We start from the raw sequence: 25,425 nt of genomic DNA on the forward strand, positions 1-25,425 counted from the left end.
AATGTCAAATTTGGCAGACACCGACCTCAGACATGGCCTCGAAAAGGCACCAAGAGTCGGGGGCGGAAAAAAGAAAAAAGAAGAGGATGATGCTCGCGGGTCGCTTGCAGGTAAGACAATAGCCACGTTTACATGCACGTTTTTGAAGTAAAAAGTGCTGGGACAAACGCTGTTAATATGAGAGGGTGTTGCCAAGCTGTCTGTGGCATTATGCCAACATTATCTTAATAACTTCTAACGAAATAAAAAGTTTACCCCTCAGAAAAATTAACTTTCCTCTCAACATTATAACCTGGTGTGAGCGCGCCGCGGCGCGCACTCTTCAGTGGTGAAGGCGCGCGCTGTGTATCGCGTCATATAAGGACGCACACTCAAAAGTAATCGGGTCAGGTCGTTTACATGGTGAATCTTTTCGTTTGATCAGTTCATGAAAAGGTTTATCCCACCCCTCTCAAACCGATTACAATTTCATTCGGTTTGGGCATTTTTATTCCGATTGAGGTGTTTATATGGAGCATTTAAGTGGTCTGGCTGTCATCAGCATCAATGGGGACGTGGCTCAGAAACTGTCATATGATGACCTGATAGCTGATTTTGCAGCTAGGAAATGTAGGCGTGTGCCTCTGTAGGGCCTCTGACAACTGATGGTAGTGAAAATGTTTAATATAGTTCTATAGAATAGCAGAATGGTCTCTTTATAGAGATGTAGTCCCTCTGTTGAGTAATTTCTACTGTGCAGTTATGCATGGTTATTTGCAGTTTAAAATGTGCACTTTAAAATTCATACTTCATAAAATTCATACACTTATACTGTTATTTGCACTAAACTTTTTTTGCACTTTTAACTTTGTGTTTACATTGTTCAGTTCCAACTATTCATTTGCAGCAGTTATTTTGGAAGTAAAGAGAACCTAACTAAGAAATTCTGAATGGTAGTTATTTCTTTGGTTGGTTGGTTGGGGGGTGGGGTGGGGTGGGGGGGGGGGGGGGGGGGCACCGCCAAGCATTTGTGCTTAGGGCACCCAAATGGCTAGCGCCGGCCCTGGCTACTGTGCAATTGAAACAGTCTGTTTGACGTTTTCCCTCCTAGTTTAAACATGTGTGTGTGTGTGTGTGTGTGTGTGTTTAAGCGCATTCTATTTATGTATATTTTCGCCGAGTCTTTTATAGAAACTTCCTGCAATGCACTTTCCGTCCGCAAAATAACGAAACCTGTCATCGCCAAGACTCAACTCATGAATATTCATAAGGGAATGCTGACGTTACGCGGTAAGCATCCTGTGACGTTGACTGATTAATATTCATGAGCCTGGCCTTCGCCGTAGTATGATTGGCCGTTCCATTTTCCGTTCATTTTAATCGCGTGGCAGCGCGCCCGACATAATTGAACGCCGAGCCGGGTAACTGTCAAATAATATATTACTCAGGATTATATCCACTGAAAGCGCAACCACATCAGTCAAAATGAGCTATTAAAGCCGTCAACCCTCAGGTATGTAGCCCCATGCGTTTTAAAATATACATTGCGAATAATATTGCCGATAGTGTAAAGCGAAAGTAAATGTTTGAATGTTTCATACATGGCTAAATGAGCTGTTGACTGTGTTTACACGATAACCGTGCCGAAGTCTAACTCAGAGTCGTGCATTTACTCGCTTTATGAGGGCATGTGATATAGCAAATAATGCTTTAGGCTACTTCAGTTAAATATCCATAGTGTCATGTTCTTGCACTGGGGATTCCCCATATGTTTTGCAGTCTCTCACAGGAACAGATCGTATTGTGCGTGCTCGTTGCTTTAAAAACTACATTATTAAAGAATAGTAGTAAACCTAGGTTAGTTCGTAATTTTTGAAACCATAATTCTCCGCTTTGAAAATATTGCTGGCTCAAAAAAACGTGGTCACATATAATCATCCTTTGAAGAAGTGCACTGCAGTTATTATTATTATTATTTTTTTTATCAGTTTAACTTATCCTATGGTTTGATGTGGGGGCGATGAGAATAGTAGGATATTAGTAAACAGAGAAAAGAAGATATTTATTGGATATTGAAGCATGTCGCACTGAAGTTGCAACTGTTACCTCTAAACAGGGTTGGGAAGGTTACATTTAAAATGTGTTTCACTACAGATTACAAACTACATGCTTTAAAAAGTAATTTGTAATGTTTCGTTACATTACACAAGTTTTGTAATTTAAAGGTGCAGTGTGTAATATTTATGATGATCTAGTGACAGAAATGCAATGTAAGATCCATAACCATGTTTTCAGTGGAGTATAAAGACCTTTCGTAATGAACCGTTATGTTTTTATTATCTTATAATGAGACCTAAGACCTGTAATGTGTGCTAACAAAGTAAATAGGGTCAATTTTGATTTCATGAGGACTTTAAGGGGCTTGAGTGATCAATAGTCAAGTATTTAACCTGACTAAAAGATAATTAATCAGTGTTGTCCACATTATATTTCACCTGCAGGAGCATTGTAAACTTTTGTATTGTTACATTTTGCCGTTAACATTTAAATGCATTATTATATTTAAACTGCAAACACATGAAGAGAGTCTCTGCATTAAAGACCCACGAATGGGAAATTAACGTGCGGCTATATTTCTCTCCGATTCGTAGTATTGTTAAACTGAATGTAGATGAGTTTAACTGTGACGATGATTTACAGGACAGTTAAAATGTGATGGGATGCACATAACTAAGCGACAGAGTCTGTTAAAGATGACGAAGTAGTCTCAAAGCTTGCATACTTTTCTGCTACACACTCAAAATGATGTACCTTTTCTTCACAAAAAGAGTACATACTTTTAGGATGTAGTATAAGTAGGTGAATTGGGACGCAGAGCATATTTTTGTCATGTGTCGGTCACCATAGCTTCTCTATGTGCCTCGAAAGGGAATTGTTGCAATTCACAACCTCACCACTAGATGCCGCTTAAATTTAAACACTGCACTGCACTAATAAGGTGTGTAAAACAAAGGGACCACCAAACAGGACTTGGTTTTCCTCTGCATATTATTTTAAACAACATCAGTTTTCCCACAGTATTTATTGGAGCAAAAAAATCGTAGAAAAAATGCTCAAGAAGGAAACATGAGGTGTTAACTTTTTGATTTGGATGAACAGGGTAAATTGTATTAATTTTGTCTTCTGGGGAACATGTAGTTATTAGCTGTCCCATGTAACAACTGCTCATCCGCTGCTCTTAATGGATTGTTTCATGGAAACTTTTTTTCTGCCACTAAATATAAAAAATAAAAAAGGTATAATTGCAACTTTTTATCTTACAATGCGGTCTTTTTTTTCTCATAATTGTGAGATTTAAACTTGTAATTGCGATTTATAAAGTCAGAATTGTGAGATAAAAAGTCGCAATTACCTAAACAAATGACGTAACATGAAACGGGGATATGAAACTTATGAGCAGAAATGTATCTTAGTCTTGAAAGTCTGAAAATCACCAATCGCTGCTTATATTAATTGCCATCTACGGTGTACATTGCATTTTAAACGTCAATTATTTAATTTAAACATTAAAGTAATCACTTTGGTTATCTAAAATACTTTTTGGATGTAACTGTAATTTGATTAAAATGAAACTGTATTGGAATAGTTACTTTAATTTTGTATTTTAATTAGTTACATGTATTTCGTTAAGACCCAACTCTGCCTCTATAATTATGTTGTTAACCCCTTAACTGTCACCATTCACTTGGCACTCTTGTTTTGAATTGCCTTATATTTATGCTTATATTTTATATGCTTATATTTTAGTAGCCATCGTAAATTAGGTATCATAAGAAAGCTTACAAACTCCAAAAAAACAAAAAACAGTGATGGTAACGGTACTCTAAATTCTTCTAGCGGGCTCCTCCCCTAGTGGGTGGTGTCAGGTTTCATGCTACACAATTTATTTCAAATACTTTATAATTAAAACCTTTTCTAATCTTGACAAAACACATATCATCTGAAAAAGTCGTAAGGTTCCATATTTGGTGACTGTTTTGTGATATAAGTGTAATTTGGACAGAAATCTATTAATTTGTTACAGGAAAACTCATTAAAAAAGCAAACACCTATTTGTGGTACTACCTCTGCAAAATCTATTTTTTGTGATATCAACTTCAAATTTGGAACACACCTTGGTTAGACATATGGCTTTGATTTTATAATAATTTTAGAAAAAAATGGTAAAATATATATTTTGTATAAAATAAAAAATAGTTAATACAGTACATTTGATTTACAGCAAATTTAAACTTACATAACTTTTTCATACTTCAATTTTTGAAGTGCTTATGTATTATATATTGCAAATCGTTAATTTAAAACCGTTTAAGTTTGGATAGTATATTCTTAAAAAGGGGGTGACATATTAAAAAATAATTAACTTTAGATTACATAGTGCACAATCACTGTGACACATGATTGATTTGATCTAAAATCTAGTTGTGACAAATAAAAGGATCTTTAAAGGGTTAGTCCACCCAAAAATGAAATTTCTTTCATTAATGACTCGCCCCAATGTCGTTCCACACCCGTAATGCTGCGTTCACACCGCAAGCGAATGATGCGATTCGCGCGCGAGTGATTTACATGTTAAGTCAATGCAGAGACACAAATAGGCATTGTGTGGCGCGATTCGCGCGAAGGACGTGGCAAGGATCACCCGAATTGAGCATTTTGAACGCGTGATTCGCGCGAATCGCGCAAAACACGTGAATCTCTCAAGTTGAAAAATCTGAACTTTGGCGGATATTTGCACCGCGTTAACCAATGAGGAGCCTGCTTACTGCTGTCACGTGGTGAAGTGACGGATTGGGAAACCCATAGGGGAAACCCCGAGGCCAGAGTAATTTAAAAATACTACTGTTATTGTGTCACAAAATGTAGTTTTAATAGTTTTTCAGGCGAGAATGTAGTTGTTTAAAGCTCAAATATCTGGTTAATTTATTAAGAGAGCTCCTATTTGAAAATTTGATCTGCCGTTTTCGGAGGTGTGAGACCCAGGGGATCAGGAGCTCAGCTCTGGCAGAAGCCCCTCCCATGACGCGAATTCGCGAATGAAGTGAATTTCACGAGCGAATGAAGCGAATGGATTAAAAATGTTCACGCGTCCAACTTCGTGCAAATAGTGCAATTTATTTGCGTCATTCGCATGCAGTGTGAATGCAGCATAATTCATCTTTGGAACACAGTTTAAGATATTTTAGATTTAGTCCGAGGCCTTTCTGTCCTTTGAATGTAAGTGTATGCCCACTTGCTGTCCACGTCCAGAAGGTAATGAAAACATCATCACAGTAGTCCATATGAGACATCAGTGGGTTAGTTAGACTCTTTTGAAGCGTTGACAATACCTTGGCTTTTGGTCCAAAAATAACAAAAACTACGACTTTATTCAGCATTGTCTTCTCTTCCTCGTTTGTTTTTGTATAAATGTATTTCCGATGCTTCAAGAGACTCTAATTAACCCACTGATGTCTCATATGGACTACTGTGATGATGTTTTTATTCCCTTTCTGGACATGGACAGTATAGTGTGCATACACTTGCATATGCTCTCGGACTAAATATAAAATATCTTAAACTGTGTGTGAAGATGAACGGAGATCTTACGGGTGTGGAACGACATTAGGGTCATTGGTTTGAATAGCCTGAGTCATTAATAGCATCAATTTCATTTTTGGGTGAACTAACCCTTTAATTGAAATAAATGTAATCTTATGCACTTTATTGCTTTGTCAATCAATCAATCAATCAACTTTATTTATATAGCGCTTTTACAATCACGATTGTCTCAAAGCAGCTTCACAGTGTCAAACAGGACAATACTGCAACAAAATTAGATTTGGCTGTACAGCCGTACTGGAGAAAACAGTGATGTTATCAGCTTATTTTAATTTATCATATAGCGACAATGTTGGCAGATCAGTGTTATAGTTTATAGAATTAAATAAGACTTAATTCATATATTTTATTTGTATAATAAGTTGAATAACTTTAATCATATTTTTAGTGTCCCCAACTGAGCAAGCCAAGCCAAAGGCGACAGTGGCAAGGAACCAAAACTCCATCAGGGCATGATGGAGAAAAATAAACCTTGGGAGAAACCAGACTCAGTCGGGGTGCCAGTTCTCCTCTGGCCTATTAACACACCGTGTAAGATTATTATTCTGGCAACCTTACAGGTCAGAAATCATATTAGATCGGATTATTCAAAATTTTCAGGGTATCACGGAAGAGACAGATTTATTTAGGATGGGGCGTCGATTACACAAGAGTATGAATACATGAAAGATCGGAATTATTGCGCCGAAGACGGGTTTTGAGCATGTCGTGCCAGTGAGGCAAATTCGGAGGAGACACCATTTGACACGGCTCAGCAGACACTCCAGGATGCGTTGGTCATGTCCAGGCAGGTCCACCATCCGATCCGGACAGGGCCCAGATCCGGGATAAACCTCGGGATAAACAGAGAGACTAACATTAGCGTAGATGTCACTCTTTTTATGATGTAACGAGTACATCAGGTGTTATGGGAAGTGTTCCCGGTTCCGGCTGACCTAGTTAATGCAGCCTAACAATCAGTCAATTGATCTGAATAATGAAAGTTAAAAATGTTCTATGTGTATGCCATAGTAAAGAGATGTGTTTTTAGTCTAGATTTAAACTGACAGAGTGTGTCTGCTTCCCGAACAATGCTAGGAAGACTATTCCACAATTTAGGAGCTAAATAGGAAAAGGATCGACCGCCTGCAGTTGATTTAGATATTCTAGGTATTATCAACTGACCAGAGTTTTGAGACCGCAATAGACGTGATGGAGTATAATGCGTTAAGAGCTCGCTTAAGTACCGGGGAGCTAAACTATTTAGTGCTTTGTAAGTAATAAGCAAGATTTTAAAATGTATGCGATGTTTAATAGGGAGCCAGTGCAGTGTTGACAGAACTGGACTAATATGATCATACTTCCTGGTTCTAGTAAGAACTCGAGCTGCTGCGTTTTGGACTAGCTGGAGTTTGTTTATTAAGCGAGCAGGGCAACCACCCAGTAGAGCATTACAATAATCTAGCCTTGAGCTCATGAACGCATGTACTAACTGTTCAGCATTTTGCATTGAAAGCATGTGCCGTAATTTAGATATATTTTTAAGATGATAGAATGCGGTTTTACAGATGCTAGAAACGTGGCTTTCAAATGAAAGATTGGTATCAAAGAGCACACCCAGGTTCCTCACTGACGACGAGGGCTTGACAGAGCAGTCATCAAGTGTTAGACAGTATTCTCGGTTACTACTTGTGGAGCTTTTCTGTCCAATAATTAAAAATTCAGTTTTATCTGAATTAAGTTGCAGAAAATTACTATTCATCCAATTTTTTATATCAGCTATGCATTCTGTTAATCTTGTGAATTGGTAGGTTTCATCCGGGCGTGAGGAAATATAGAGCTGAGTATCGTCAGCATAACAATGAAAACTAACGCCATGCTTCTTAATGATATCTCCCAGTGGTAGCATATACAGGGGGAAGAGCAACGGTCCTAACACTGAGCCTTGTGGTACTCCATACTGAACTGAGCTTTGTCTGGTTTAAGGCAGGCAGAATGTTAGATCTAACGGATGAAAATAACTTTTTCCCCTCTAAATATTGCACTGCAAACATCTATAACAGCTTTAATCAATCAATCAACTTTATTTATATCGCGCTTTTACAATCACGATTGTTTCAAAGCAGCTTCACAGTGTCAAACAGGACAATATTGCAACAAAATTTGATTTGGCTAGTTTGATTTGGATAGTTTATAGAATTAAATATGACCTAATTAATAAATTTTATTTGTATATTTATTTGAATAACTTGGATCATAATGTTAGGTGTCCCCAACTGAGCAAGCCAAGCCAAAGGCGACAGTGGCGAGAAACCAAAACTCCATCGGGGCATGATGGAGAAAAATAAACCTTGGGAGAAACCAGACTCAGTCGGGGTGCCAGTTCTCCTCTGGCCTATTAACACACCGTGTAAGATTATTATTCTGGCCACCTTACAGGTCAGAAATCATATTAGATAAAAATATTCAAAAATTTAAATTGTCAATGCTTGCCAATGACAATGGTTTATGTGGGATAATCTATGGCTAGCTGTTCTTTGCCTCCACATCGTGCATTAAAATAATTTAATGCACAGCTAGCCATGGAGTATCCTGCTAAAAACAAAACAGAAAACAGAAATGCATTTAACAATACAGTTTTCTTATAAATTATTTACATATCTTCTGTTGTGTCAGACCAATGCATCTACTTTTACCTTATGTTGTTACCAGGTTTCCATGGCCACAGAGGACAACAAGCTTCCTGGGTTCTCGCGACAGAACTCTGAGCCAATGAGGTCATGGGAGCTGGAGTCTGTTCTGACCAATCGTACGCTGAGCTTTGTGTTGAGGTTAGAACAGCAGTTCGTTTGCCCATCCTGCGGTGGGATCGTCCTGAACCCTCACCAGACGGGCTGTGGGCACATTTTCTGTGCTCAGTGTGTAAAGGCATACATGTAAGAGAATTGTATTAGTTAAATTAATTCAACAATATCAGCAAAGGTAAACATGACTTTCAGCAATGTTTTTCGCAATGTGTAAACTTTCTTCTTTTCAGTGAAAACGGGGGAAGTCCGAAATGTCCTTTAGACAAAAGTCCTATAAAACCTGAGGAGGTGAGATTATATAACATTTTTTAAGATGTATTTATCTGCAATTATCATGAGTGTAGCTTAATTTTCAACTCAAATGCTTGCAGGTTTTTCAAGACAACTGCTGTAAAAGGGAACTGCTAAACTTAGAGGTCTACTGCACCAATGCCCCAGACTGTAAGCAGAGGGTTACTTTATGTAACCTGCAGGTAAAGGGCAAGACATGATGTAATATGCTGTAAATTGATAAGGAAAAACTATCCTAGCTGCCTGTTTCCATCAGTCAGAGCTGAGTAACACCAGTACTACCTTTCTTTCTCAGGATCATCTAAAAGCTTGCCAGTATGAGTGTATTAGATGTTCCAACTCAGGGTGCAACGACACCGTGTTACGCAAAAACCTAATGGACCATCAGAGGAATGTCTGTTCCTTCCGGCTGGAATCGTGCCAGCACTGCAGGCAGTCTTTTCCTGTGTCTCAACTGCTGGTCAGAAAGCCTCCATGTCTCAGTAGTGCATAAAGTCATCTTAGGTGTGTTTGTTTCTAATCTTGCCTCTAAACTATGCCAGGCCCATCAGAAGACTTCATGTCCGGAAGCTGAAGTCCCCTGTTCCAACAAGTGTCTGCAGATGATCAAAAGACACAAGGTGTGACACGACAGTCAGATACTTCACTCCCAAAGAGACCCACTTTTAGAAAGGTCTAATTGTAATGAATCTGCACCTGGTGTTTTTGTATTTTAGCAAATATTTTGTATTACTCTCTTCAGATTGATACAGAGCCTCAAAGGGGACAAAGTGGTCCCATATTGTTTCCATCAACATGTCCTCTTAGGGGCTCAGGGGTTTTTAAATAGGTCGAAAAAATATATATTTCAATGATTTTGCGCTTGCTTGCAAAAGTATTGTGTTTCTCGAAGAAACTATTTGTTCTTTTGCAAAACATTTGCGTTCCCTACACAAAAATTGTGCTCTATCACAAATGTTTTGCTAAATGCTGAGTTTCTAAACTAAACTAAAAAACTAAAAGGTTTTGCATGCACAAAGTTTCTTGGAGAAATGTTTTGCAAATGAATGTGTTCTCTTGCAAAACTACGTTTCCCCCAAGAACCTTTGCAATCACTCTTCAAACCTTTATGTTGCCTCAAATCTTTGCGTTCGCTCACCAAACCATTGTGTACCCTGAGAACCTTTGCGTTCGCTCACCAAGCCATTGTGTTCCCTGAGAACCTTTGCGTTCACTCACCAAACCATTGTGTTCCCTGAGAACCTTTGCGTTCAGTCACCAAGCCATTGTGTTCCCTGAGAACCTTTGCGTTCACTCACCAAACCATTGTGTTCCCTGAGAACCTTTGCGTTCAGTCACCAAACCATTGTGTTCCCTGAGAACCTTTGCGTTCGCACGCCAAACCATTGTGTTCCCTGAGAACCTTTGCGTTCGCTCACCAAGCCATTGTGTTCCCTGAGAACCTTTGCGTTCGCACGCCAAACCATTGTGTTCCCTGAGAACCTTTGCGTTCGCACGCCAAACCATTGTGTTCCCTGAGAACCTTTGCGTTTGCATGCCAAACCATTGTGTTCCTTGAGAACCTTTGCGTTCGCACGCCAAACCATTGTGTTCCCTGAGAACCTTTGCGTTCGCTCGCCAAACCATTGTGTTCCCTGAGAACCTTTGCATTCGCTCACCAAACCATTGTGTTCCCTTAGAAATTTTGCGTTCGCACACCAAACCATTGTGTTCCCTGAGAACCTTTGCGTTCGCTCACCAAACCATTGTGTTTCCTGAGAACCTTTGCGATCGCTCACCAAACCATTGTGTTCCCTGAGAACTTTTGCGTTGGCACACCAAACCATTGTGTTCCCTGAGAACCTATGCATTTGTTCGCCCACCAAACCATTGTGTTCCCTGAGAACCTTTGCATTTGTTCGCCAAACCATTGTGTTCCCTGAGTACCTATGCATTTGTTCGCCCACCAAACCATTGTGTTCCCTGAGAACCTATGCATTTGTTCGCCCACCAAACCATTGTGTTCCCTGAGAACCTTTGAATTCGTTCGCCAAACCATTGTGTTCCCTGAGAACCTATGCATTTGTTCGCCCACCAAACCATTGTGTTCCCTGAGAACCTTTGCGTTCGCACGCCAAACCATTGTGTTCCCTGAGAACCTTTGCGTTCGCACACCAAACCATTGTGTTCCCTGAGAACCTTTGCGTTCGCACGCCAAACCATTGTGTTCCCTGAGAACCTTTGCATTTGTTCGCACACCAAACCATTGTGTTCCCTGAGAACCTTTGCATTTGTTCGCACACCAACCCATTGTGTTCCCTGAGAACCTTTGCGTTTGCTCACCAAACCATTGTGTTCCCTGAGAACCTTTGTGTTCGCTCACCAAACCATTGTGTTCCCTGAGAACCTTTGCATTCGCACACAAACCATTGTGTTCCTTGAGAACTTTGCGTTCGCTCACCAAACCATTGTGTTCCCTGAGAACCTTTGCGTTCACTCACCAAACCATTGTGTTCCTTGAGAACCTTTGCGTTCGCACACAAACCATTGTGTTCCCTGAGAACCTTTGCGTTCGCACACCAAACCATTGTGTTCCCTGAGAACCTTTGCGTTCGCTCACCAAACCATTGTGTTCCCTGAGAACCTTTGCGTTCGCACACCAAACCATTGTGTTCCCTGAGAACCTTTGCGTTCGCACACAAACCATTGTGTTCCCTGAGAACCTTTGCGTTCGCACACCAAACCATTATTTTCCCTGAGAACCTTTGCGTTTGCTCACCAAACCATTGTGTTCCTTGAGAACCTTTGCGTTTGCTCACCAAACCATTGTGTTCCTTGAGAACCTTTGCGTTCGCACACAAACCATTGTGTTCCCTGAGAACCTTTGCATTTGTTCGCTCACCAAACCATTGTGTTCCCTGAGAACCTTTGCGTTCGCTCACCAAACCATTGTGTTTCCTGAGAACTTTTGCGTTCGCTCACCAAACCATTGTTTCTTTAAGAACCTTTGCATTCGCTCACCAAACCATTGTGTTTCCTGATAACTTTTGCGTTCGCTCACCAAACCATTGTTTCTTTAAGAACCTTTGCATTCGCTCACCAAACCATTGTGTTCCCTGAGAACCTTTGCGTTCGCACACAAACCATTGTGTTCCCTTAGAACCTTTGCGTTCGCACACAAACCATTGTGTTCCCTTAGAAACTTTGCGTTCGCACACAAACCATTGTGTTCCCTGAGAACCTTTGCGTTCGCACACCAAACCATTGTGTTCCCTGAGAACCTTTGCGTTCACTCACCAAACCATTGTGTTTCCTGAGAACCTTTGCGTTCGCTCACCAAACCATTGTGTTCCCTGAGAACCTTTGCGTTCACTCACCAAACCATTGTGTTCCCTGAGAACCTTTGCGTTTGCATGCCAAACCATTGTGTTCCTTGAGAACCTTTGCGTTCGCACGCCAAACCATTGTGTTCCCTGAGAACCTTTGCGTTCGCTCGCCAAACCATTGTGTTCCCTGAGAACCTTTGCATTCGCTCACCAAACCATTGTGTTCCCTTAGAAATTTTGCGTTCGCACACCAAACCATTGTGTTCCCTGAGAACCTTTGCGTTCGCTCACCAAACCATTGTGTTTCCTGAGAACCTTTGCGATCGCTCACCAAACCATTGTGTTCCCTGAGAACTTTTGCGTTGGCACACCAAACCATTGTGTTCCCTGAGAACCTATGCATTTGTTCGCCCACCAAACCATTGTGTTCCCTGAGAACCTTTGCATTTGTTCGCCAAACCATTGTGTTCCCTGAGTACCTATGCATTTGTTCGCCCACCAAACCATTGTGTTCCCTGAGAACCTATGCATTTGTTCGCCCACCAAACCATTGTGTTCCCTGAGAACCTTTGAATTCGTTCGCCAAACCATTGTGTTCCCTGAGAACCTATGCATTTGTTCGCCCACCAAACCATTGTGTTCCCTGAGAACCTTTGCGTTCGCACGCCAAACCATTGTGTTCCCTGAGAACCTTTGCGTTCGCACACCAAACCATTGTGTTCCCTGAGAACCTTTGCGTTCGCACGCCAAACCATTGTGTTCCCTGAGAACCTTTGCATTTGTTCGCACACCAAACCATTGTGTTCCCTGAGAACCTTTGCATTTGTTCGCACACCAACCCATTGTGTTCCCTGAGAACCTTTGCGTTTGCTCACCAAACCATTGTGTTCCCTGAGAACCTTTGTGTTCGCTCACCAAACCATTGTGTTCCCTGAGAACCTTTGCATTCGCACACAAACCATTGTGTTCCTTGAGAACTTTGCGTTCGCTCACCAAACCATTGTGTTCCCTGAGAACCTTTGCGTTCACTCACCAAACCATTGTGTTCCTTGAGAACCTTTGCGTTCGCACACAAACCATTGTGTTCCCTGAGAACCTTTGCGTTCGCACACCAAACCATTGTGTTCCCTGAGAACCTTTGCGTTCGCTCACCAAACCATTGTGTTCCCTGAGAACCTTTGCGTTCGCACACCAAACCATTGTGTTCCCTGAGAACCTTTGCGTTCGCACACAAACCATTGTGTTCCCTGAGAACCTTTGCGTTCGCACACCAAACCATTATTTTCCCTGAGAACCTTTGCGTTTGCTCACCAAACCATTGTGTTCCTTGAGAACCTTTGCGTTTGCTCACCAAACCATTGTGTTCCTTGAGAACCTTTGCGTTCGCACACAAACCATTGTGTTCCCTGAGAACCTTTGCGTTCGCTCACCAAACCATTGTGTTCCCTGAGAACCTTTGCGTTCCCTCACCAAACCATTGTGTTTCCTGAGAACTTTTGCGTTCGCTCACCAAACCATTGTTTCTTTAAGAACCTTTGCATTCGCTCACCAAACCATTGTGTTCCCTGAGAACCTTTGCGTTCGCACACAAACCATTGTGTTCCCTTAGAACCTTTGCGTTCGCACACAAACCATTGTGTTCCCTGAGAACCTTTGCGTTCGCACACCAAACCATTGTGTTCCTTGAGAACCTTTGCGTTCGCACACAAACCATTGTGTTCCCTGAGAACCTTTGCATTTGTTCGCTCACCAAACCATTGTGTTCCCTGAGAACCTTTGCGTTCGCTCACCAAACCATTGTGTTTCCTGATAACTTTTGCGTTCGCTCACCAAACCATTGTTTCTTTAAGAACCTTTGCATTCGCTCACCAAACCATTGTGTTCCCTGAGAACCTTTGCGTTCGCACACAAACCATTGTGTTCCCTTAGAACCTTTGCGTTCGCACACAAACCATTGTGTTCCCTTAGAAACTTTGCGTTCGCACACAAACCATTGTGTTCCCTGAGAACCTTTGCGTTCGCACACCAAACCATTGTGTTCCCTGAGAACCTTTGCGTTCACTCACCAAACCATTGTGTTTCCTGAGAACCTTTGCGTTCGCTCACCAAACCATTGTGTTCCCTGAGAACCTTTGCGTTCACTCACCAAACCATTGTGTTCCCTGAGAACCTTTGCGTTCGCACACAAACCATTGTGTTCCCTTAGAACCTTTGCGTTCGCACACCAAACCATTGTGTTCCCTGAGAACCTTTACGTTCGCTCACCAAACCATTGTGTTCCCTGAGAACCTTTGCGTTCACTCACCAAACCATTGTGTTCCCTGAGAACCTTTGCGTTCGCACACAAACCGTTGTGTTCCCTGAGAACCTTTGCGTTCGCACACCAAACCATTGTGTTCCCTGAGAACCTTTGCATTCGCACACAAAACATTGTGTTTCCTGAGAACCTTTGCGTTCGCACACAAACCATTGTGTTCCCTGAGAACCTTTGCGTTCGCACACCAAACCATTGTGTTCCCTGAGAACCTTTGTGTTCGCTCACCAAACCATTGTGTTCCTTGAGAACCTTTGCATTCGCACACAAACCATTGTGTTCCCTGAGAACCTTTGCGTTCGCACACCAAACCATTGTGTTCCCTGAGAACCTTTGCGTTCGCACACCAAACCATTGTGTTCCCTGAGAACCTTTGCGTTCGCACACCAAACCATTGTGTTCCCTGAGATCCTTTTGGTTCGCTCACCAAACCATTGTTTCTTTAAGAACCTTTGCATTCGCTCACCAAACCATTGTGTTCCTTGAGAACCTTTGCGTTCGCACACCAAACCATTGTGTTCCCTGAGAACCTTTGTGTTGGGTCACCAAACCATTGTGTTCCTTGAGAACCTTTGCATTCGCACACAAACCATTGTGTTCCCTGAGAACCTTTGCGTTCGCACACCAAACCATTGTGTTCCCTGAGAACCTTTGCGTTCGCACACCAAACCATTGTGTTCCCTGAGAACCTTTGCGTTCGCACACCAAACCATTGTGTTCCCTGAGATCCTTTTGGTTCGCTCACCAAACCATTGTTTCTTTAAGAACCTTTGCATTTGCTCACCAAACCATTGTGTTCCTTGAGAACCTTTGCGTTCGCACACCAAACCATTGTTTCCTTGAGAACCTTTGCGTTCGCTCACCAAACCATTGTGTTCCCTGAGAACCTTTGCGTTCGCTCACCAAACCATTGTGTTCCTTGAGAACCTTTGCGTTCGCTCACCAAACCATTGTGTTCCCTGGGAACCTTTGCGTTCGCTCACCAAACCATTGTGTTCCTTGAGAACCTTTTCATTCGCTCACCAAACCATTGTGTTCCTTGAGAACCTTTGCATTCGCACACAAACCATTGTGTTCCCTGAGAACCTTTGCGTTCGCACACCAAACCATTGTGTTCCCTGAGAACCTTTGCGTTCGCACACCAAACCATTGTGTTCCCTGAGAACCTTTGCGTTCGCACACCAAACCATTGTGTTCCCTGAGATCCTTTTGGTTCGCTCACCAAACCATTGTTTCTTTAAGAACCTTTGCATTCGCTCACCAAACCATTGTGTTCCTTGAGAACCTTTGCGTTCGCACACCAAACCATTGTGTTCCCTGAGAACCTTTGTGTTGGGTCACCAAACCATTGTGTTCCTTGAGAACCTTTGCATTCGCACACAAACCATTGTGTTCCCTGAGAACCTTTGCGTTCGCACACCAAACCATTGTGTTCCCTGAGAACCTTTGCGTTCGCACACCAAACCATTGTGTTCCCTGAGAACCTTTGCGTTCGCACACCAAACCATTGTGTTCCCTGAGATCCTTTTGGTTCGCTCACCAAACCATTGTTTCTTTAAGAACCTTTGCATTCGCTCACCAAACCATTGTGTTCCTTGAGAACCTTTGCGTTCGCACACCAAACCATTGTTTCCTTGAGAACCTTTGCGTTCGCTCACCAAACCATTATGTTCCCTGAAAATCTTTGCGTTCGCTCACCAAACCATTGTGTTCCCTGAAAACCTTTGCGTTCGCTCACCAAACCATTGTGTTCCTTGAGAACCTTTTCATTCGCTCACCAAACCATTGTGTTCCCTGAGAACCTTTGCATTCGCACACAAACCATTGTGTTCCCTGAGAACCTTTGCATTTGTTCGCCAAACCATTGTGTTCCCTGAGAACCTTTGCGTTCGCACACCAAACCATTGTGTTCCCTGAGAACCTTTGCGTTCGCTCACCAAACCATTGTGTTCCCTGAAAATCTTTGCGTTCGCTCACCAAACCATTGTGTTCCCTGAGAACCTTTGCGTTCGCTCACCAAACCATTGTGTTCCTTGAGAACCTTTGCATTCGCACACCAAACCATTGTGTTCCCTGAGAACCTTTGCATTCGCACACCAAACCATTGTGTTCCCTGAGAACCTTTGCATTCGCACACCAAACCATTGTGTTCCCTGAGAACCTTTGCATTTGTTCGCCAAACCATTGTGTTCCCTGAGAACCTTTGCATTTGTTCGCCAAACCATTGGGTTCCCCCAATAACCTTTGTATTCACTCGCCAATCATTGCGTTCCCCCAAAAAATGTTTTCATTACCATGTTCCCTTAGGGCTCTGTAAAAAGCTGATTATCAGACTAAAGATATTTTAATTAGCTCATTACTGCTTTTTGATCCCATTGCAGCTGCAAGCACATGCTGATGAGTGTCCTGAAGTGGAGACAGACTGCATTTATAAAAACTATGGCTGCACAGTCAGAGTAAGAAAACTTTGTCTTTTCAAAGTGAAAGTCTTTTTATCAGTTCTATTTAATGAACTGTGCCCGGTTGCATAAAACACCTTAAGTGAAAATTTCCCTTAAGATCACCCTTAGGTTTCCCTTAAACTTAAGGTGTTTTATCCAACCGGCAGAGGTGGAAAGTAACGAATTACATTTACTCGCGTTACTGTAATTGAGTAGTTTTTCTGTGTACTTCTACTTTTTTAAGTAGTTTTAAAAATCTGTAATTTTACTTTTACTTAAGTACATTTTGATTAAAGTATTGTACTTCGCTACATTTTAAACCACATCCGTTACTGAGTAAAAATAAATCATTAATGCAAAGAGAGGAGGAAAAAGAACGCGATCCGGAAATGACTAATATTGAATAGAGGGCGCAGGACGCGGGAGAGAACCATGCGCGCAAATATCAGATGAAGAAGAACAAGACAGACGTCAGTGACGCAGACTCAGGTGAAAGCAAAACGCTGTCGTGAACTCCTGGCTAGTATGGAAATACTTTGGATATAGAAAAAAAATAATGTGGTGTTGTCCTGGAGGATATCAAATTTGCACAAAATGTGGATGCAAATGAAGAAACACATAGAACATGTTCGGGAACACATCCCTCTGTGCAAATAAAGGTATGTTTATAACTTAGGCCGATTGATTTCTGTGACGCAGAGGGAATCCCGGAATCCAGTCATGAACATTAACTTTACATTATAACGTAGATTTGGTGTAATACACGCAAACTGGTGGATGAACGAAAAACTCGAATGTAGAGCTGTAGGCCTTAGAAATAAATCAAATCGCGACATGGTCTGTGAACATTAAAGCACAACATTTGTAACGCTTGTGTCCGGGATTAAAATGCGGATAGCTCACATAATATATCTGGAGTGGATGCAAACACGGAGGCGATTGACGTCAAACAGATCGCGCTTTATTCCCCGCTGAACTCTCATCACAAACTCCATTTCCGTCCACAGCATTACTCAATAAAACAAAATAACTGACTGTTAGCAACAGAAAAACAGAGAATAATCCCCACACATGGGAGCTCAAAACTCAGTGCGCACACACACAAGAAGCAGAACTCGTTTTCAGGGAGCGCGCGCAGCTCTTAAAGGGGCCACACTATATTTCTACTCGTTACACATTGAATGCTATATATGAATATATGATCTGCTTGTTCTTTCTCTGTGAATGAGCTGCTCCGTCTACTACATATGGACTCTATTATTCTTAAACATTTTTACGAATTAATGATAAAAATAAGTTGTTAATCTAATTCATAATAATTTATTGAATTTAGTTTATTAGACATGTTTTATTGAAATTTTGATAAACAAAATAAACAAATGGTTTTAAGTTTGTTATAATAAAGCATTTGTTCAACCAATTAAAAAAAAGACCAATCTTCTTCATTCATTTAACATCATTTTAACAAGTGATAATAACCATTTAATAATAGGTACAGTAAATGTTTAATTGATGTTTTCTGAGATAGTCGTCATATCGTGAAAATCTCATTCTATCACAACCCTACAGGGGAGAGTCCCCCACCCCCACTGTTAAAAAAGTAACTAAGTAACTTTTACTCTGAGTACATTTTAAATGAGCTACTTTTTACTTTTACTTGAGTAAATTTTTAGACCAGTAATTTTACTTGTACTTAAGTAAAATTTAATTGAAGTAACAGTACTTTTACTTGAGTAGAATATTTTGTTACTCTTTCCACCTCTGCCAACCGGGCACTGGGCTTCTCAAAATCATTGTAAGCTAAATTGATTGTTGAGATCATTGTTGGCTTACGATGCTTTTGGGAAACAGCCCTGGATGTTAAATACATATCCTTTAGAGATCTCCCATGAACCCATGAACTCTGTCTTTCCTCCAGGATAAAAGAGGGAAAGTGCAAGTTCATGAAAACACAGAGTTCAGTTCCCATGTTCGGCTTGTCCTGGAAAGTAATACCAAACTTGAGAAACAGGTATGATGCAAAATACAAAATGAAAAAGAGAAATTGTGGTCCATAAAAGAATACATCTAAGTATATCCCATCAAATGTTATTATAAAAGGGATATCTTTGTTTCCAGGAGCTAAATAATGCATGCATATTAAATAAAATAAATCAATGAAAATGTGTCCTTTATAATTTCATTGAAAATGCAGAGAAAAACTTCATGTTTATCACTTGTAGCTTATTGCTTGGTAACACGTTTAATATTAAAACGGTCCTGATTGTAGGTGGAACAGTTGCAGAAGGATATGATAGTCCAACAGGGGGTGCTGAAGGACAAAAGTCTTGTGGTCAGCAATCTGGACAGGGATGTCACCTTGTGTGACAGCACACTTACTACCTTACAGGTAAAGAAACTCTGTGATCAGTCAGGCTCCTAAGTATAAAACAGCTGATTGTCCTGTAATTTTAGAATCCATAAAACTCAATGCCATGTTAAAAGAACAGTTCACCAACCTCGCCCCCCAAGCTGACCTGTTTCTGAACGATAATTGTATGTAACAGTGTAAATTATGATTGTTATTTTGAGAATAAAGTAATCAGCATTCATTATAGATTCATTCATTATTGCCAGTATTTACTATGTAAGCATTAGGGATGCAACAATACAATTAGTCCACGGTTCAATACATACCTCGGTTTTTAACCACGGTTTTTAGTTTGGTTTATTTTTTTAGGCGACAGGAGCAAAAAAAGGTTAAGAAGAAAATGTTTATATTGTAATACTCTTTCTTTATTTGACTTAAAAAACTTGGGGTGGGTTGCACCAACAAGGATTAACTTTAAATCTAGATTAAATCAAGGTTCATCGTATAATTCTGTTGCACCAAACTTTAAACTTTGTTTAAAAATAAGCAGGCTTAAATTTAAACCATGACTTTAATCCTGGATTTATTTTCATAATAAACCTGGATTAACTATAATCTTGTTGCTCCATAACTTTAATCTCAGATTAAAATTAAACTTGCTACTGAGGAGGTTTAAATCGTCAAAATGGCAGCATTTATTTGGTGGATTGATGAAAATGAAAGAGTTCCTCGCAGAAAAATTAGGGGCCGTCTCAATCCTGTTGAGTTTTATGATGGGGGCGAATTTTCAAACAGTTACCGATTCAGCAAGGAAACTCTGATTAGATTCAATCGAAAAATTGAACCTGCAATTAGACATGGCAGTGACCGAAATGCAGCTATACCACCCCTGCTCCAGCTTTTAATAGCCTTGCGCTTTTACGCTACTGGTTGTTTCCAAATGGTGGATGGAGACCTTTTCGGAGTACATAAATCAACAGTGAGCAGAATTGTATTATCTGTTTTTTTGTCTTCGATTTTTGTTCCAAATTGCTCCATTAATTGATGTAATAATTTTTTCGTGGCTTGTAAAATTAGAGCTTCTGTTACGCTGTGCCATTTTGTCAGTTATGCGAATGATCGTTAATAATAACGGACTTTTGTTTTTTAAATTCACAGTTCCTTTACTTGCGCGAGATCTTTGTATTCACTCGAGTGTAAGTGAAACATTTACATTGTTGCATTAATGTATTTTCCATGCTTGTGAAATCCGCAGTGTTTACATTGCCTGCTTGATCAGTAACGGTCTCTCTCTAGCACTTTATAAAGACAGAGGACATTTTACAAGTTTATTTCCTTTATCAGCGAGAGCTGCTTATTGAATGTTAGTATTGTTGCTGTCAGTGGCTCATCATGGCGGCGAGAATTAATGGAGGTTTTAATCGCAGGTTAAATACTGCTAATCCCAGATTTGTTAATCTTGGTTTAAAATTAAGTGGTGCAACACAACTAGATTTAAATTAAAGCCTAGATCAACAAATTAGATTAGCTAGCTCAGATTAGCTCTAAACTGAGTTTAATTTAATCCTTGTTGGTGCAACCCACCCTTGAAAAAACTTACTTAAACTTAACTTTACTTTTAAAAAAAACTTTTACACATTTCTGGTGTATTGTATAATATAAAATAAATGTATATGAAGATTTACAGTGGCAGCTCAGACATGAACAGTAGTATTTAAGTAAGAAATTGAATGAATAAATGTAGGCTAAAATTAAAACTGCATAGTCTTCAGTATGCAATATACATTAATTGAAAGCTACTGTATACATTATTCAAGAGCAGTGAGTGATTTTTCTCTTTGTCTTTTGTTGTTTTATTAACATAATTTTAGAGGTGAACTGTCCCTTTAAGGACAAGTGTTCACGACCCTCATACACACACACACACACACACACACATTTTACTTTCACTTTAGACATAACCGACTGTGTTTATATATGTTAACCTTGTGTGTATTTGACAGTATTAGCGCCGTAGTCACGTTTGTTTGACAGGCTTTTAGTGTGCGCGCTGAGCACATGAAAATGTGAATGAAATGTTTAAAACGGCAAGGCTTTATAATGTGGATAAACAACCCCTAACTTTAGTGCATATGATTGGATATTTGCTCATATCAGTGCATAGACTCACAGGCACACTCAAAAAGAGCCGAAATAAACTGAGAGAAATATTTAAAACAAAGAGAAATGGAAATATATATATGTTCAGAGATTGCTGTATGATCTGTGTTTGTGTGGCAGAGGTCTGTGGAGGAGCAGAGAGTGCGGATCTGCAGTGTGCAGCGTGAACTGAGGGATTTGCGGGGCGTTCTGGGGTCTGAATTAAGCGAGGAGCTGCCGAGCCTTCGGGCATCACTGGACTCTCTCAGACAGCAGGTGGCTGTTACAGAAAGCCTCAGGGAGCATCTGGGTAAGTCAAGTCTGATTGGCCACAAGAATATTGTTCTGAATGGGTGTGTTTACATGCACGTTCTTAAGCCGATTATGCCTAATAAGCCGACAATGAACATGGTCATGTAAACACGGTAACCCGTTTTCTTTTATCGGAGTAAGGTCATGAACGGTGTAAGCATAAATCGGGACAGGTAGTTTTTTGCCTCTTACCTTGATTTTGCGCTGCATGTAAACGCATTAACCTGCTTTCTGTCGGCTTATTGAAGAGCGCATGTGTGATAGGTGACAAAAACACAAACTTAGAGCAGATTTAAATGCAGCCAGCGAGTGTTTAGCATGAAATATGGCCATATATCACAAACGCAGACTCTTTTAAGACCCAGAAAATTGTAAAGATGTGTTCTCATCTCAGGCAGCAGAAGTAGAAGAGGTTCAGTCTAAACGCTGCATCTGGAACTGATGAGGGATAATATGAGCCGTAAATCTCCCGCTGACATGGCGCTTTATTTAACATCACAACTGACGTAACATTTAAAAAACTCAGAGTCAGATACGGATGTTATTATTTATAACGTCACTACAAGGAAATAACCCGGTTTATTAATAAAGTCATGTAAACGCGGTTTCAGCTTACTAGTGTGCATGTAAATGCACCCAAAGTTGTTGAGCCACTGAACAAGATGGGTGACGTTTTGGGTGAAAAAAGCTCACACTTCTACGTTTGTGAATGCATATGTTTTTGGCTTGACAAGTTTAGTTTCACACATTGTTGTGGCCAAAAACCCATGATCTTCATGGTATGTTAAAACACCAAGGCTGTTGTTTTCAAGTAATGCTGAACTTTTTTTGTGTGATTATGGTTGGAGATAAATTCTGTTGGTTGGTAACACAAATTATCCTTTATAGCCAGTTTTACCTTTAGGCCCAAGGTAAGCTCATGTAGTTTTTACTGGTTTAGACATGTGAAGGGTACTATTTTGCCCTTTTGAGGTTTGTTGTTGAACTTTTACAGGTGAACCTTTACTGGTGTCCATCCAACTAGATGTTTTAAACAAATTAAACCCTACAAATTAAACCCAGCTATTCAAGGTTAAATAAAAAGAGTTCTGTTGTCACAACCTACCCCACTACTGGGATGAGTTGTAACTGGCTGGGGATAGATGTAACACTGAGAGGTCATTTGCTGAAATAACTCCTACACGCAGCAGCTCTTCTGCCACTCAGCCCCGGCTGAGGGGGCGTGTTCCAGCGGGAAAGTGACCATTCTCAAAAACGTCCCTGTACAAATGCATCCTCTTTTTTGAACTGTTAAGGCCTATGCGCACTTTGAGTCCAAAATTTTCGCATTCGTTTTTTCGTATTCGTGATCCGAAAAATTAATCACGCACAGAGACGTTGCACACTAAGTCCGATGCTTATTAATGAATGCGTTACGGGGGACAAATGCAAAACAAGACAAAGTGACGTCTTCAAGTAGTGAGGATGATTTGTTTGTCCTGAAGAGACATTGGGTTCATGCACTCCTGCGATCGCGTAGAGATGAAGGAGAGTTTGACCTCCTTATCCAGCGTGATTATCCAGACCAATCCAAAGTTTACTTTAGTGTCAGTGGCTCAGTTTGATGCTTTGCTAGCGATACTGGAGCCACATATTAAAAAGAAGACCTCTAATTTCCGTGAATCATTTAACCCTGAACAGAGACTGGCAGTATGACTATGGATCCACACACACACACACACGCACGCGCACGCGCGGTTGTACTTGGTGTGCTATAATTAGCTGTGATATAATAATATTTGTAGTATTTGTGATAGAATAATATGTATGGTGGCTCTGAGTTGTCAAAACTCAGAGTTGTCAAACCGGATGCAAAAACGCAGAAAATCGAACCTGTTTTTTTTTTTTGGACGGACGAAAGTTTCAGAGGCAGTGTGCAAGCGTGATTGACATAACGTGAGGTCGAATTAATTTTTTGACTTGTGGAAATTTTGCATGCAAATTTCGGACTCAGTGTACAAAGGCCTTAACCGTAGCTCTGTCTGTGTTTGTGTTTGTGTCCCTCAGGTGCGTTAGAGCAGACGTGTCAACGTCACACGCGCCTGTTGGACATCCACGTGGAGCAGCTGCAGTGTAATGAGCAGCGTTTCCGCCAGCTTGAATCCACCTCCTATGACGGGAAGCTCATCTGGAAAGTGCGTGACTATTGGCACCGAAAAGAAGCCGGCACCCCCCTCAGCTCGATCCCCTTCTACACCAGTCGTAGCGGCTACAAGCTTAGTCTGCGGGCTTACCTTGGTGGGGACAACTCAGGCAGAGGCACCCACATGTCGCTCTACGTCACCATAATGCGTGGAGACTTCGATTCGCTCTTACTGTGGCCGTTCCGACAGAAGGTAACGTTAACTTTGCTGGATCAAAGCGGCTCTAGGAACCACTTGAGCCGCACTTTCACCCCTGATAGCAGCAGCGATAGCTTTCGCCGGCCAACATCTGATGCTAATGTGGCCACAGGATTCCCATGCTTCATATCCCACAGTGATCTGGATGTGCCTCGCAATGCCGTTTATGTGAGAGACGACACGCTCTTCATTAAAGTGAAGGTGGACACAACTGGATTAGAGGACTTGTAGCACTCCCAAAGCAGAGTCCAGGGCTGCGTTTCCCAAAAGCATCTACGTTGATCGTAGAGACCATTGGTGGCAATTGTTCTACGATCAATTTCAAGGGATACTCCAAGGTTTTTCATATTAAACTCTGTTATTCCCTTGACTAAGACGAGTTGATACACACCTCTCTCGTCTGAGTGCGTGCTCTTAATCTCTCTGACGAGCGGTAACGATTTGATAGCATTTAGCTTAGCCCACTAAGCCCAGCTCATTCACTATGGTACCATAGTTTCGACTCAGCGCAGTAAAAAGTCCCGGCTGAAAAATCCTCTCCTCCTATTGACATGAGAGGCTGAGTCCCGGCTGAAAAATCCTCCCTCACATCTCTCCCTCAGCCTCTCATGTCAATAGGAGGAGAGGATTTTTCAGCCGGGACTTTTTACTGCGCCGAGTCGAAGTACTCTCAGAAGTGCTATTCCGCCATACGTTATAGTTTTCCTTTTTAATCCGCTAAGAAAAGCGACCCGTTTTATTTTGTCTCACCAAACTTGATCGTTAAACTATTCGTGTAACTGTATTTAAATAGGGGAAACGTGGAGGTGTTTGGTCGCCTCTAACTTGATCTCTGTTTGGTACCATAGTGAATGAACTGGGTTTAGTGGGCTAAGCTAAATGCTATCAGATCGTCACCGCGCGTCAGAGAGATTAAGAGCATACACTGGGATGAGAGAGGTGTGTGTCAACTCGTCTTAGTTAAGGGAATAACAGTTTAATATGAAAAAGCGTTGGAGTATCCCTCTAAGGTTACGATGCTTTTGGAAAACAGTCCTGGAGTCTCTATAGCAGGGCTCCTCAAATGCTGCCCTGCAGAGTTTAGCTAAAATCCTGACCGACCTGTGTCTTTGATTAGGGTTGGAGCAGTGGCCATATGGGACCGGATTTGAGGAACCCTGCACTATATATTCAGATGAAGACATTTGTTGTAGTAACACTGGTTATGTTTACATGCACAGATCTGAATCAGTTTGAATCCGTTCAAATCAACTGAAGGTTGAATGTACTGCTCATATGTGCCATATTTATGAATATATCAGTGTGCATGACCAAAATTCTGCGCATGAGAAAAGTGTCAAGTGTTACTAAAAGTCCTAAATCATAATTGTTTATGCAGTTATGATGGCTACTGGTTATTCCCAGCCAAGATCTGTTTCTGTAGCGTGGGTCAGTGGCCGCTTGCTTAAAGGGTTAGATCACCCAAA

General features: G+C 41.0%; 1 protein-coding gene across 1 annotated transcript; it reads left to right on the plus strand.

Annotated features, from left to right (window-relative positions):
• Window positions 1-1,348: 1,348 nt before the first annotated feature.
• traf5 (Tnf receptor-associated factor 5) lies at window positions 1,349-24,369 on the plus strand. Its single transcript, XM_067416351.1, has 11 exons — window positions 1,349-1,492; window positions 8,332-8,555; window positions 8,657-8,714; window positions 8,798-8,899; window positions 9,013-9,177; window positions 9,260-9,337; window positions 16,718-16,792; window positions 18,696-18,788; window positions 19,047-19,166; window positions 21,408-21,576; window positions 23,625-24,369. The coding sequence occupies exons 2-11, from the start codon at window positions 8,338-8,340 to the stop codon at window positions 24,188-24,190; spliced, it is 1,644 nt and encodes a 547-aa protein (XP_067272452.1). The 5' UTR covers window positions 1,349-1,492; window positions 8,332-8,337; the 3' UTR covers window positions 24,191-24,369.
• The last annotated feature ends 1,056 nt before the right edge of the window (window positions 24,370-25,425 follow it).

This window comes from Pseudorasbora parva, chromosome 14 (genome assembly GCF_024679245.1).
Source record: "Pseudorasbora parva isolate DD20220531a chromosome 14, ASM2467924v1, whole genome shotgun sequence".
Classification (NCBI taxonomy): domain Eukaryota; kingdom Metazoa; phylum Chordata; class Actinopteri; order Cypriniformes; family Gobionidae; genus Pseudorasbora; species Pseudorasbora parva.

Coding starts and splice junctions, on each gene's coding strand:
- traf5 (XM_067416351.1), top strand. CDS start 8,338: ATGGCCACAGAGGACAACAAGCTTCCTGGGTTCTCGCGACAGAACTCT. Junction 8,715..8,797: donor GTCCTATAAAACCTGAGGAG/GTGAGATTATAT, acceptor AAATGCTTGCAG/GTTTTTCAAGACAACTGCTG. Junction 21,577..23,624: donor AAGCCTCAGGGAGCATCTGG/GTAAGTCAAGTC, acceptor TGTGTCCCTCAG/GTGCGTTAGAGCAGACGTGT.